The sequence below is a fragment of the Pelophylax lessonae genome (assembly GCF_965119305.1).
Source record: "Pelophylax lessonae genome assembly, chromosome: 4".
Taxonomy (NCBI): Eukaryota; Metazoa; Chordata; class Amphibia; order Anura; family Ranidae; genus Pelophylax; species Pelophylax lessonae.
In genome coordinates, this window is record NC_138771.1 from 660,065,212 (window position 1) to 660,078,248 (window position 13,037).

Consider the following 13,037-nt stretch of genomic DNA (forward strand, 5'->3'; position numbering starts at 1 on the left):
TCTGGGATGACAGCCATGTAGACCAATTTGATGCAGTGTGTGGCGTATGGTCTGAGCACTGACAGGCTGACCCCCCACCCCTTCAACCTCTGCAGCAATGCTGGCAGCACTCATACGTCTATTTCCCAAAGACAACCTCTGGATATGACGCTGAGCACATGCACTCAACTTATTTGGTCGACCATGGCGAGGACTGTTCTGAGTGGAACCTGTCCTTTTAAACCACTGTATGGCCTTGGCCACTGTGCTGCAGCTCAGTTTCAGGGTCTTGGCACTCTTCTTATAGCCTAGGTCATCTTTATGTAGAGCAACAATTATTTTTTTCAGATCCTCAGAGAGTTCTTTGCTATGAGGTGCCATGTTGAACTTCCAGTGACCAGTATGAGAGAGTGAGAGCGATAACACCAAATTTAACACACCTGCTCCCGATTCACACCTGAGACCTTGTAAAACTAAAGAGTCACATGACACCGGGGAGGGAAAATGGTAATTGGGCCCAATTTGGACATTTCCACTTAGGGGTGTACTCACTTTTGTTGCCAGCGGTTTAGACATTAATGGCTGTGTGTTGAGTTATTTTGAGGGGACAGCAAATTTACACTGTTATACAAGCTGTACACTCACTACTTTACATTGTAGCAAAGTGTCATTTCTTCAGTGTTGTTATATGAAAAGATAGAATAAAATATTTACAAAAATGTGAGAGGTGTACCCAATTTTGTGATATACTGTAAATAATATGCTCCTGTGCGGTTTACCGCACTACACAGGGGGAGCAGTGCAGAGCTGGACAATCCTACAGCAGCATGCGTTCCAGCTGGCGTTCAGAAACAAGGCGACGTGCGTCCCAACTTGACGCGTTTCATCATCGGCGTGACGTCTTCGGAATGGCCCCAGACGTACCCGGGCCCCGGTTGTCTATGCCGGTCACTGCCCCGGGTCCTTTGCCAAACATGGCATCCCTGGAATCCCTCCAGATGGCATTCATAGCAGCAAGTTTACAATTTTGTGTTGCCATGTATGCAGCCCGCAGGCCATGGGTTGGACATCCCTGCCCTAAAGTATTGAATTTTGGATATTCACCACAGCAGACTAGTAACTGGCAATTTTAGGAGAAGGTCAGGCATGGAAGCCTGCACATTTCTCTTTGTTTTTTAGCCCATTCTATATTACTGTAGTAGGAAGTGGGAGAATAAAAGAGCAGATAGGGACAGGAGGTGTTTTTTGAGGTTCATCGTCACACTTCAGAATAATTCCTTCTCACAGATGTACGGTTTTGTCGTGGAACAATCAACATCATTCAAGCCATCTCCTTCTCTCAACTGAGCACAATCTTCTATTCCCCTTTTATTATCGGGCTGACCATTCTGCCAGAACCTGCAAGGAACACATTCCATTAGTGACCAGGGGTGAAACCAATACTAAGCAGGACAGAAGATTCCTAAATGTTCTCTAAACCCCAATGGGTGCAGTATATAAAATCTTCAACATCTACACAGACAATGAGGCGGCTCGGATTTATGACTTGCTATGTCTAAAGGAATCGGATGTGAAGTGCGGACTTACTTTTCAGTACTAAGAACAGTCCCATCCACCCATTGCCATTTATTAGGCTCCGTCCTGTTGAGACCAACCCATGGACTCTCTTTCTGTGAAAATGTACGTAGGAAATTCTTCAGAAAAACAAAAGATAGAAATTGTTTCAATGCCTCGATTTTCATTTAGACATTTAATCATCATTGTTATAATATTTGTGACATATTCAGCAATACACAGAACCAGTCACATCTGTCTCTGTACCAGAGGAGCTTACACTCTAATGTCCCCCCACAGTCACACACTATTATTACCTTTACCGCAGAGATAGAGAAGGTAAAAAAGGGGGAGGGGTATGTCTGTATTATAAGAACAGTGTACAGGTAAATATGAGGGATGATATTAATAATGGAGCTATGGATGAGGTAGAATCCCTATTGGTAGAACTTCAAAGGGAAGATACTGTGGGGAAGGTAATATTGGGCGTATGCTATAGGCCCCCCAACCAGAGGGAGGAGGGGGAGGCGGACCTCCTTTCACAGATTGGATTGGCAGCAAGGATGGGAAATGTCATCATAATGGGGGACTTTGATTATCCAGATATAGACTGGGCAGAAGGAACCACGCATTCTGCCAAGGCTCGGCAGTTCCTAAATGTTTTGCAGGACAATTTCATGGGTCAGATGGTAAACGCACCGACAAGAAACAATACGGTACTTGACCTACTGATTACCAACAATACAGACCTGCTCACGGATATAGAAATACGGGATAACTTAGGAAATAGTGACCATTGGTCAATTAGTTTCAGTATTAATCATAGTAATAGGAAACACAAGGGTAATATAAGGACACTGAATTTCAAAAGAGCCAATTTCCTAAAAGCTGCACTCTTTGCTAGAAAATATAAAATCGGATAGAACTCTGGGAACATAGAACACGGAGGAAAAATGAAAGTGCTTCAAGAGCATACTAAACAAAGGGATTGGCCAGTGCATTCCAAAGGGAAATACATTTAAAAGAGCAAAACTAAACCCTGGGTGGCTAAACTCCAACATAAAAATGCATATTAATGCTAAAGTAAAGGCCTTCAAAAAATACAAGGCTGAGGGGTCATTGGCAGCATTCAAGCATTACAAAGAGTGCAATAAGAAATGTGAAGGTGAAATCAAGGCGGCTAAAATAGAACACGAGAGACATATAGCGGAAGAGAGTAAAAAGAACCCCAAGAAATTCTTTAAGTATATAAACAGTAAGAAAGCGAGGCCAGAACACATTGGCCCCATAAAAGACGATGAAGGGAATCTGGCCACAGAGGACAGAGAGAAGGCGAAAGTGTTAAATAATTTCTTCTCTTCAGTCTTCACAAAAGAATTAGGGCGCTACACTAACCCAGCTTGTAATGCTAAACTAAATAATACACCTCAGGAAGTACCGCCATGGCTAACAGAAGATAGACTTAGAACTAAACTCGAGAAACTTAACATAAATAAATCACCGGGACCGGATGGCTTGCACAAGTTGCACCCGAGGGTTCTTAAAGAGCTCAGCCAGGTGATTGCCAGACCATTATTCTTGATCTTTAAGGATAGTCTACAGACGGGTATGGTGCCAGCTGATTGGAAAAAAGCCAAAGTGGTATCAATATTTAAAAAAGGGCAGAGATATATCCCAGGTAACTATAGGCCAGTCAGCCTAACATCAGTAGTCTGCAAGATTTTGGAGGGGATTTTGAGACCACATACAAGACTTTAGTAATGAAAACTGTATTATTAGTAGTAATCAGCATGTATGCATGAAAAATCGTTCTTGCCAAACCAATCTATTAACCTTCTATGATGAAGTGAGCTGCCACCTAGATAAAGGTAAGCCTGTGGATGTGGTGTATCTGGACTTTGCAAAGGCCTTTGACACCGTTCCCCACAAATGCTTACTGTACAAACTAAGGAAGGTAGGTATGGACCTTAAGGTGAGTACCTGGATAGAGAACTGGCTCCAGGGGAGAGTCCAGAGGGTGGTGATTAATGGGGAATACTCGGATTAGGCGGGTGTGGAAAGTGGGGTCCCCCAGGGTTCTGTCCTGGGGCCAATCCTGTTTAATTTATTCATAAATGATCTAGAGGAGGGGATATAGAGTACAATCTCAGTATTTGCGGATGATACTAAACTAAGCATGCCAATATCTTCTATGCAGGATGTGGAAACCTTACAAGCGGACCTGAACAAAATAACGGGGTGGGCAACTACATGGCAGATGAGGTTTAATGTTGAAAATTGTAAAGTAATGCACTTGGGCTTCAGAAAAACGAAAGCAAGCTACTCACTGGGGAGGGGGGGGGGGTACCTCTGGGTGAATCTAAGATGGAAAGGACCTGGGGGTACTGGTGGACAACAAGCTTGGCAGTGGCATGCAATGCCAAGCCGCAGCAAACAAAGACTACAGAATACTGGGATGTATAAAAAAGGGGATTCACTCCAGAAATAAAGAGATTATTCTCCCACTCTACAAGACTCTGGTCCGGCCACATCTGGAGTATGCTGTCCAGTTCTGGGCACCGGTCCTCAGGAAGGATGTGCTGGAACTGGAGAGAGTCCAGAGAAGGGCAACAAAAATAATTAGGGGAATGGAGGACATCAGCTATGAGGAAAGACTACAAGCACTGAACCTTTGACTTTAGTGTTTTCCGTATACAGGGATGGAGACCAATAGCATGACCTGCTTGTCTCATATAAAGTCCCAAAAGGAAATTGGGGATTTCAAAGGCAGTGAGCTTTACAGGCCATGCCCCATACATAAAATCCCTTCCTATCTAATTGCTGCATCCACCAAGGGGATGGAGGTGTAATGCTTTTCAGCTGGTCTTTTCCAGTTTGCACCATGGTTATAAACCTAATTATTTGAGTCTTTGAGACAACAGCCAGTCGTGCATGAGGATGGGTTGGGGGAGGTTGGGCTGTCTCCCTCTCACCTGTCCCCCATCCACCCATTAGCGGCCATGTGCCTCCAGTGTGAGGACACTAAATTAAGAGTGTTAGGACTGCAGATATAACAGGGTGCCGTGAAGTGGCTCTGCAGCTTTCACATACGTTTGCAAATGTGTGTCAACTAAACCCCTGTTCTTTGTACCAAGAGACAGGTTATATTTGTTTGGTGACAGACTGGAGGGTGAGTACATCAGACTGGGGGCTGACTGACTTTCATGCACCTCTTACAATCCTCAAACCTCTTTTTGTGTTTTGTTATAGGGATGGAGACGCCGGGCTTGGGTCTCATATAAAGTCCCACCTAGTCCAATATGTTACAAGCACTGAACCTATTCTCTCTGGAGAAGAGACGATTGAGGGGGGATATGATATCAATGTACAAATACTGTATCATAAGGAACAAACTATTCAGAGAAAGGGAATACAATAAGACACGGGGCCACTCACTAAAACTAGAGGAAAAACGTTTTAACCTTAAAATACGTAAGGGGTTCTTTACTGTAAGAGCAGTAAGGATGTGGAATTCTCTTCCACAAGCAGTAGTATCAGCAGGGAGCATCGATAGTTCCAAAAAACTATTAGATGGGTACCTTAAAGACCACAACATAAAGGGGTACGGTTAACAGCAAACACACACACACATCATAGGTTGAATTGGATGGACTGATGTTTTTTTTTCAACCTCACAAACTATGTAACTATGTAATTATTATTATACATATATATAGCTCTGACATATACCACAGTGCTGTACAGAGATCACTGAGCCAGTCACATCAGTCTCTGTGCCAGAGGAGCTTACACTCTAATGTCCCCTCCCCCACAGTCACACACTATGAATATTCATCAGTCTCTGTACCAGAGAGGTTATTTGTGCTGTGACACTCTCTCCAGACCCCAGGGGGCCAGGTGAGTTACTTAGCCCCAGTGAGGATGGGAGATCCTAGGGATGACCCGGGCGATGGTCCCTCTTGGGATCCAACTTGTATTCTCAAGCTTTGTTTGCACCTGAAGACCTTGGCTATGGCCCTAAAAAAATGGAATCTCACCCCACTTTCAGAGAGCGGATTGCCAATTGTTTGGTGAGAATTGCAAAGGAGGAGGAAAAGTTGGTAAGCCTGAAAGCGGAGTAGAGGAAAAAGAAAGTTTTACACAATAAGGCATGGAGCAGCAAGAGACCAGAGCTTAATGTGCCATCAAGAAGCAGCAGAATCTAGGGAAATCATTGGGGGAAAAGAGTGGAGCATTTAACCGCTTGCCGATTGCGCACAGTATATTTACTGCGGCAGTCAGCCCCTGCCAGGCAGAGTGACGTAGGTCTACGTCGCTCGCCTGTCACCGGGTTTTGAGCCAATAGGGGACGAGCGCGCGCCCGCTGAGGTGCGCGCAGCCTCGGCTCGTTCACGGAGGAGTGCGGGCGTGTGACTGGCGGACCCGATGTCCGCCGGTCACACTACGATCGTCGGTAGAGCGGGAGAAAGGCGGAGCTGCTTATGTAAACAAGCCACCTATCATTCTCCCCTGTGTAAAAATGGAGATCAGACGGTTCTACTATGTAGGACCGTTGATCTCTGTTTTTACACTAGTAGCCATGTCCAATCACAGTTAGAAACACGCCCCTAGGACACACTTAACCCCTCCCTGTCCAGTACAGTTAACCCCTTCCCTGCCAGTGTCATTTTTACAGTAACAGTGCATATATATATAGCACTGATTACTGCAGTAATGTCACTGGTACCCCCAAAAGTGTCAAAAATGTCAGTCAGGGGTCCGATCTGTCCGCCGCAATGTCGCAGTACTGCAAAAAAAATCGCAGGTCGCCGCCATTACTCGTTAAAAAAAAAAACACCAAAAATGACAAAAATCTTTCCCTTTGTTAGTAAACGCGATAACTTTTGCGCAAACCAATCAAAATACGCTTTTTGCGATTTTTTTTTACCAAACATATGTAGCATAAAACAAAAAATGAAAAAAACGAAAATGTTAAAAAATTTTGATTTTTACATTTTTTTTGGGGGGAATTTCATATAAAAAAAAGTGAAAAATATTGCTATTTTTGCCAAATTTACGCTCTTTTTTTTTTTTTTTTAGCGCATGATCAAAAAATCGTACAGGTGATCAAATACCACCGAAAGAAAGCTCTGTTTGTGGGAAAAAAAGGACGTGAAATTCGTTTAGGTACAGCGTCGCACGACCGCGCAATTGTCCGTTAAAGTCACGCAGTAAAAAATCGCAAAAAAACCCCTGGTCAGGAAGGGGGTAAAATCTTCCGGGGCTTAAGTGGTTAAGGAAGAGTTCCAAAATAAGGAGAGGTTCTGAAAAATTAGGAATGACACCAATCGTGGAAAAGCAGTGGCGGTAGAAGTACAAGTGGAGAGTGAGGAGGGGGTCCTGAATGCTGCCCCTGTTATTCCATCCACCTCAGGATCTGTTATACTGGAGGAAATGGTGGCCTCTGCCTCCCTCCCTCCCCAGCAAGCTGGAGAAACAACATAGGAGGTAGAGAAAAATGGCAGAGGGCTGCTAAACTTTATTCATGAGATGGAGTCTCTTTTAAGTGGAAAAGCTTTTCTATTTGTTGGCAGATTCTGCTGATGAGGCCCCTCCTTCTGGTCTCTTTGTGGCTGAGCCTTACACTGGAGTTGCGGTACTTTTTTCCGGCATGGTAACCTGTCGGCGGATTATTGAGGTAGAAATGGGGAGATGAATGGTCTTAGACGTCTCCATGGGGGGGAAGGACCTGTACATGTATTAGTATGTGCAATAATTATGTTCTGATTGATCTGTATACCATATTATTGGGCTGTAAGGTAATTTAGAATCCTTGTCAATAAAAAAGTTTTGATTAAAAAAAAAAAAAAAGTGGGCCAATTCAATATTGAACCCTTCGGACTAAGACTGGGATGCCATTAAAGTTCATGTGTGTGTAAAGGCAGGCGTCCCAATACTTTTGACGATAGAGTGTAACTTTTATAGAACACCATTGGGAGAGATTAATAGCAACCGATGAACTACATTATATTATTAATAATTCTTTGATAGAGAAATCTGCCATATATGAGGAAATCAATATCTGAAGTGGAGGATAAAGATTGGGAGAAGGACCAGGCTGAGAGGGTAACACAAGTTCTAAAGACACGTTTGAGGGCCCTGGAACTCTTACCATCTCAACATCCCCATTAATGATGGCCAAGTGGGACTCCCTTTCCTCACAGTCTTCTTTGGCGGAATCCCATGACATTTTAATTGTAGACTTGTAGTAACATGAGAGTTTATAGAACGTCCAGTCTTTACCGCACAGTAAACCAGCAGTGCCTGAGGAAGAGAGAAGATGGTGAGACTCCTACTGAACACCATCCCAAGTGGACCAAATCCTCCAAAATATCAAAAACATCTACCGAAGTGGTCACACCTCGGATTAATGGGGCTCTTTTCTTGCTTGAAAATAATTGTTCACATTATGTATTGTGTAAATTAACAGAAAAAATGTTTCCTAACTACCTCCGACCCGCTGACGGCGGGCAGGATGCTTCATTGTTACGGGATGACATCATATGACGTGGCCCCAGTCCCGCGGGGGCGTGCAGCACGGTGATCATAAGCGCGCTGTCACTGGGACACGGCGCGACCCCAATCTCGGTAAAGAGCTGATGACGAGACACACCACAAGAGCTGTGATTGGACACACTGATCACATGGGTTAAGGGCCCGTAACCCATGTGATCAGTGTGTCCAATCACAGCTGATCACATATAAACAAGGAAATGCTGTTTACCGGCTCTCCTCACCTCACACTGAAAGAGTGCGAGGAGAGCCAATCAGCGCCATTTCCTCACAGGGCAGGCCTGCACAGATAGTCAGGGCACTGACCATCAGTGCAGTCCCAACAGTGCCCATCAGTGAGGCCAGTCTGTGCCCATCAGCGATGCAAGTCAGTGCTGCCTTTCAGTGCCCATCAGTGCCTGCTCATCAGTGATGCCCATCAGTGCTGTCCATCAGTGCCACATATCCATGCCTCCTATCATTGCCCATAAGTGCCAGCTATCAGTACCCATCAGTGCCACCTATCAGTGCTGCATATAAGTGCCCCTCAGTGCTGCATATTAGTGCCCCCTGACCAGTGACACCTCATCAGTGCTCTTCAGTGCCATCTCATCAGTGCCCAGCAGTGCTGCCTCATCAGTGCCCATCAGTGCCACCTATACTCATTAGTGCTGAATATAAGTGTCCATTAGTGTTGCATATTAGTGTGTTCTCACCAGTGCCACCTCATCAGTGTCCTTCAGTGCCTTCTCATCAGTGCCCAGCAGTGCCGCCTCATCAGTGCCTAGCAGTGCCACCTATCAGTGCCTCCTATCAGTGCTCATCAGTGCTGCATATAAGTGCCTCCTCACCAGTGCCACCTCATCAATGCCCTTCAGTGCTGTCTCATCAGTGCCCAGTAGTGCCGCCTGATTGATTGGTGATTTAGCCAGACAGTCTGTTGTTTTATCAGTTACAGTACATAGATGAAACACACCATTTACCACTGACAGAGGTACTGACAAATGGTCATCTTATATTTATGTCACTTTATCCAAAAAGGAAAAACAACTGTTTTCTGTAACTGCTTATAAAATGTGAGCTGGAGTTTGGCTTCAGTTTGATAGTGTATTTAAATCTGCTAGTCCATCTCACACTCCCCCTACACCCAGAATGTGTTCCTTCATCCAGAGTGGGGGCACTAAGGTTTCTACCTGATCCCTTTAAAACCGAACACAAAAATTACACAGGTTCTGGGGTCAATTTAATGCAGATAAGGCACTAAGTGAGTTTAATTACCACCTTAATCAGCCTCAGAACCTGTGTAATTAACCACTTAAGGACCGAGCCCATTTTTGACACATTTTGTTCACAAATTAAAATTAGTATTTTTGTTAGAAAACTACTTAGAACCCCCCAAAATTGTATTATATATATATATATATATATACAGTATATATATATATATATATATATATATATATATATATATATCTTTTTTTATCAAAGACTCTGAAGAATAAAATGGCGGTCATTGCAATATTTTTCGGCATGCGGTATTTGCGCAGCGGTCTTTCAAAGACCATTTTTTTGGAAAAATTACATTTCACTGCATTTAAAAAAAAAAAAAAAAACTAAACGGTAAAGTTAGCCCTTGTTTTTTTTGTATATTGTGAAAGATGATGTCACATCGAATAAATAGATACCCAACATGTTACGGTTTAAAATTGCGCACACCCGCGGAATGGCGACAAATTACGGTCAATAAAAATCTCCATAGGCGACGCTTTAAAAATCTTTTAACGGTTACCAGTTTAGAGTTAGAGAGTAGCTCTTTTTTCAGCGGTTGCAACCAGGGGACCGAATGTTGGTAAAAAATACCGAAAATGAGTGAGGCATTAAGCTAGAGCCCAAGTGGGAACGTACACCCTATCAGGTGGAGCGACAGCCCTTTCCCTCCAACTCAAATATGTGACATGGTCTCAGAAGGACCCAATCCTGTCAAGAGACATCTCTATTGAAACCTGGAAAGGCCTTATGTGCTAAATGGTGACTGTGCCATCAGACCAGCTGGAGCTGGGAAGAGTTTGACCCTGTGGACATACCACCAATGCATGAGGTTCCCGCAGAGTGGTATCTGCCTTCTCTCCTGTTTGAGCCTCCAGCCCCTCCTGAGTTTGCAGTAGAAAGCCCCAGTGCAGCAACAACAGACAGTTCAACAACCCCTGCAAGCTCCACAGACCATCTAGATACAACTGAGGATTCAGTCTTAGTCCCAAGCGATGGAAGTATGGAAAGGCCGGTTGGTCCCCATCCACCTAAGACTGCGGAGTCACACCAAAAGATGATTACCTGCAACCTGACTCCCCAGAGGGTCGCCCTTTGTGGTCTAACCACCGCCAGCTTCCTGCAGAACATGTTGTTTGAACTTTTTCCAGTTATGCTTTAATTACATTCATTGCATTTTTCATTTTGCTCTGTACTGTGTTGTAAAGCCGAGGACAGCATCTGTAATACATTACATTTTTGGTTTTTAATTTGTAGGCAGATGCAGTCTATTTTCTCTACTGTAGGTGGTGCTTGACCACAGCAGCATTGCCGTTGGAGGGGAAGTCAAGAGGAACTTAGTTCCTGTATGGTTTCCTGGGTAACTGGGGAAGCTGTGTGATTGGATGCTGCCAACTCTGGCAGCCATCTTGGTTCAGACAAAGCCTATTTAAGGCACTGGCTCCATGGTTTGGCGTGCATTTTGCATGTGAGTAGCGTAGGAACAGGTCACCCGTCTGACAGGGACAGTGATTAGAGGTTGAGAGGTTCCAGATGAGTAGGGAAAGGGCAGGAACATGCTAGCCTTCCTGGAAACCTCCCCATTTTGGTACAGACCGGCCAGACCACATTCCGCCTGTGGGCAGGTTGCCTACTGTGTGTATTTAGTAAGCATCTGGCTGCCCAAGTCAGGGAGGAAGAATAAATATTTTGCTTTCCAGCTTCCCTCCTGTGTTCTATAAAAATGAAGAGGTCCGGATCCTTGGGGGCCTCCGAGGAACACTTGGGGAAACGCATGTGGAACCTACACTGAAGACTTGTTGGGACCTATGGTCTCTTCTAGAACGCTGCTGATTCACTGGAAGAAGCCTGGAACATGGACTTCTCTGTTAGAGCACTGTCAAGTTTGGACTTTCCTCCAAGAGACTTGGGGCAACCACAGTTGAGTTCAGTTATGGAAAAGACGTTACTGCATGTTATACTTGTTCTGCCAAACGTTCAGTAAAGTTGCTTCAACTGCTCATGGTCTGATCTGAAGTTACGGTGCATGTGGGGTCCTGGGATCTCTCCAAGGAACCAGGGTCTGAAATAGCACATTGGAGTGTGTGTAATGGGGAAATTGCATATTACATATTTCCTTATTTCCTTATTAATATTGTAGCTTACTAATAAATTCTATGTCTCCAAGCCTTGGCTAAGGGGCTATACAAGGACAAAGTCTGCTTACTCATACCAGAGGTATGCGTGATTACAAACTAACCAAGTCCTTAAACGGTCATATTGTTGCTTACAAAGGGAGTTGGCTTGGGGGTTGTCCCTACCTTACACACAATTCCATACCTTACACACAATTCTATATACTATAGTTATCACTTGGACATTTAGTCTTGTCTCCAGATCTGCATCATGCAAGCGCCTGGCCTGATTACCGGGCCACGCTTTTATGGGGGACCCTGTGGTAAAGCAGCATCTTTAGTTAAGTATTCTTGTCATATTTTCTTTATCTGTACCTGTCATTACATTTAATTAATTTTGTACTTCTATGTACTTGTGTGATCTCTCTTTGCACATATTGAATAAAACCCCTAAAAAACATGATCGCGATACAACACTGTGAAACATCACTGCTACGCAAAGTTAGCCTATGAGAGAAGAAGTTGCTGTGGATAACCACAGAAAGAAACAGCAACCAGTTGTTGGCATGGTGCCTGGCTAGGTGACGGGTCCCCCAGTAGCGACAGGGCTCAATGCTCTGACTCCCTTCCTAACTGTCTGTTTTCCTCAGTCACTGGGAGTGGAACAGCGTTAAGGAGATCTATGGCCTGGTCACTGGGTACATAAGGCAAGAGTTAAGTGAGAGCATGTGTGATGTCCATGCTAAGTGCTCGGCGGGACCCCGTTCTGACTGTACCAGGTACACTGACTGGTGGAGTGGGCATAGGCTCTGCATGCCCCTTCTAATGCAACACATACACCTGTACAAGTGTGTAGGACAAGGGATAACATCTCCTGGAGAACTCCGTAAACAACATTACAGACATCACTAAGTTGGGGTACTGCGTTCATTTTGCTTCTTCACATTTCTGTGGCCTCAGCCTGGCCCTGGGCATTGGTGAGCACACCCCTGTGCTAGCATGAGTGACCCCTGACATCGCCTGGCATAGTCGAAAGAATCCACCCTGGGGGTAGTCCTCACATGTGACAAGAACCAACGAGTTGTCGGGAAACATGGAGGAAAGGTCCACCATCCCTTGCCTACTACCCCTACACGCCCCGCAAGACACACATTGTCGGCACATGTGAGACCTGCTCTGCTACATACTGCTTTTACAATCTGTACTTGTTCCTGGTCAGGCACCTTCCCGCCAGGCTTGTTGTGAATTATTGGACTTTGTCAATAATATTAGTTCTGTTCTCTACAAATGAACTCTGAGTGTTTACTTCCGCTGCACCACACTGCACCTTCCCACAGGTTTAATACCTCTCTAAAGAACATTTGATCAAAAGAGGAAATAAACTACAACTATAGGCTATAAACATTCTGCCATAAGAGGAAATAGTATGAGGAAGAACTCAGCACTCTGCACAAAGTGTATGGAGAGTCCTGTGCTCTCTAAGGATGAGTTGCAGGCTCATGCTTTGTTTGAGGGTGTTTTACAAACAGCCAAACTAATCTGTGTTTAGCCGAGCCGAACCTCCAGCTACAGCAAAACATGAAAGATTTAGCA

General features: G+C 44.5%; 1 protein-coding gene across 2 annotated transcripts in view; it reads right to left on the reverse strand.

The window, feature by feature from the left end:
* Window positions 1-1,224: 1,224 nt before the first annotated feature.
* Window positions 1,225-13,037, reverse strand: part of LOC309554845 (hepatic lectin-like) — a gene marked incomplete at its 5' end in the record, with an annotated part of 41,639 nt that continues 29,826 nt past the window's right edge. For both annotated transcript variants that reach the window (XM_082256566.1, XM_082256567.1), the window contains 3 exons: window positions 1,225-1,377; window positions 1,567-1,673; window positions 7,685-7,836. In XM_082256566.1, coding sequence (XP_082112692.1) covers window positions 1,245-1,377; window positions 1,567-1,673; window positions 7,685-7,836 — 392 coding nt within the window. In that variant the 3' untranslated portion in view covers window positions 1,225-1,244. The remainder of the gene's footprint in view (window positions 1,378-1,566; window positions 1,674-7,684; window positions 7,837-13,037) is intronic.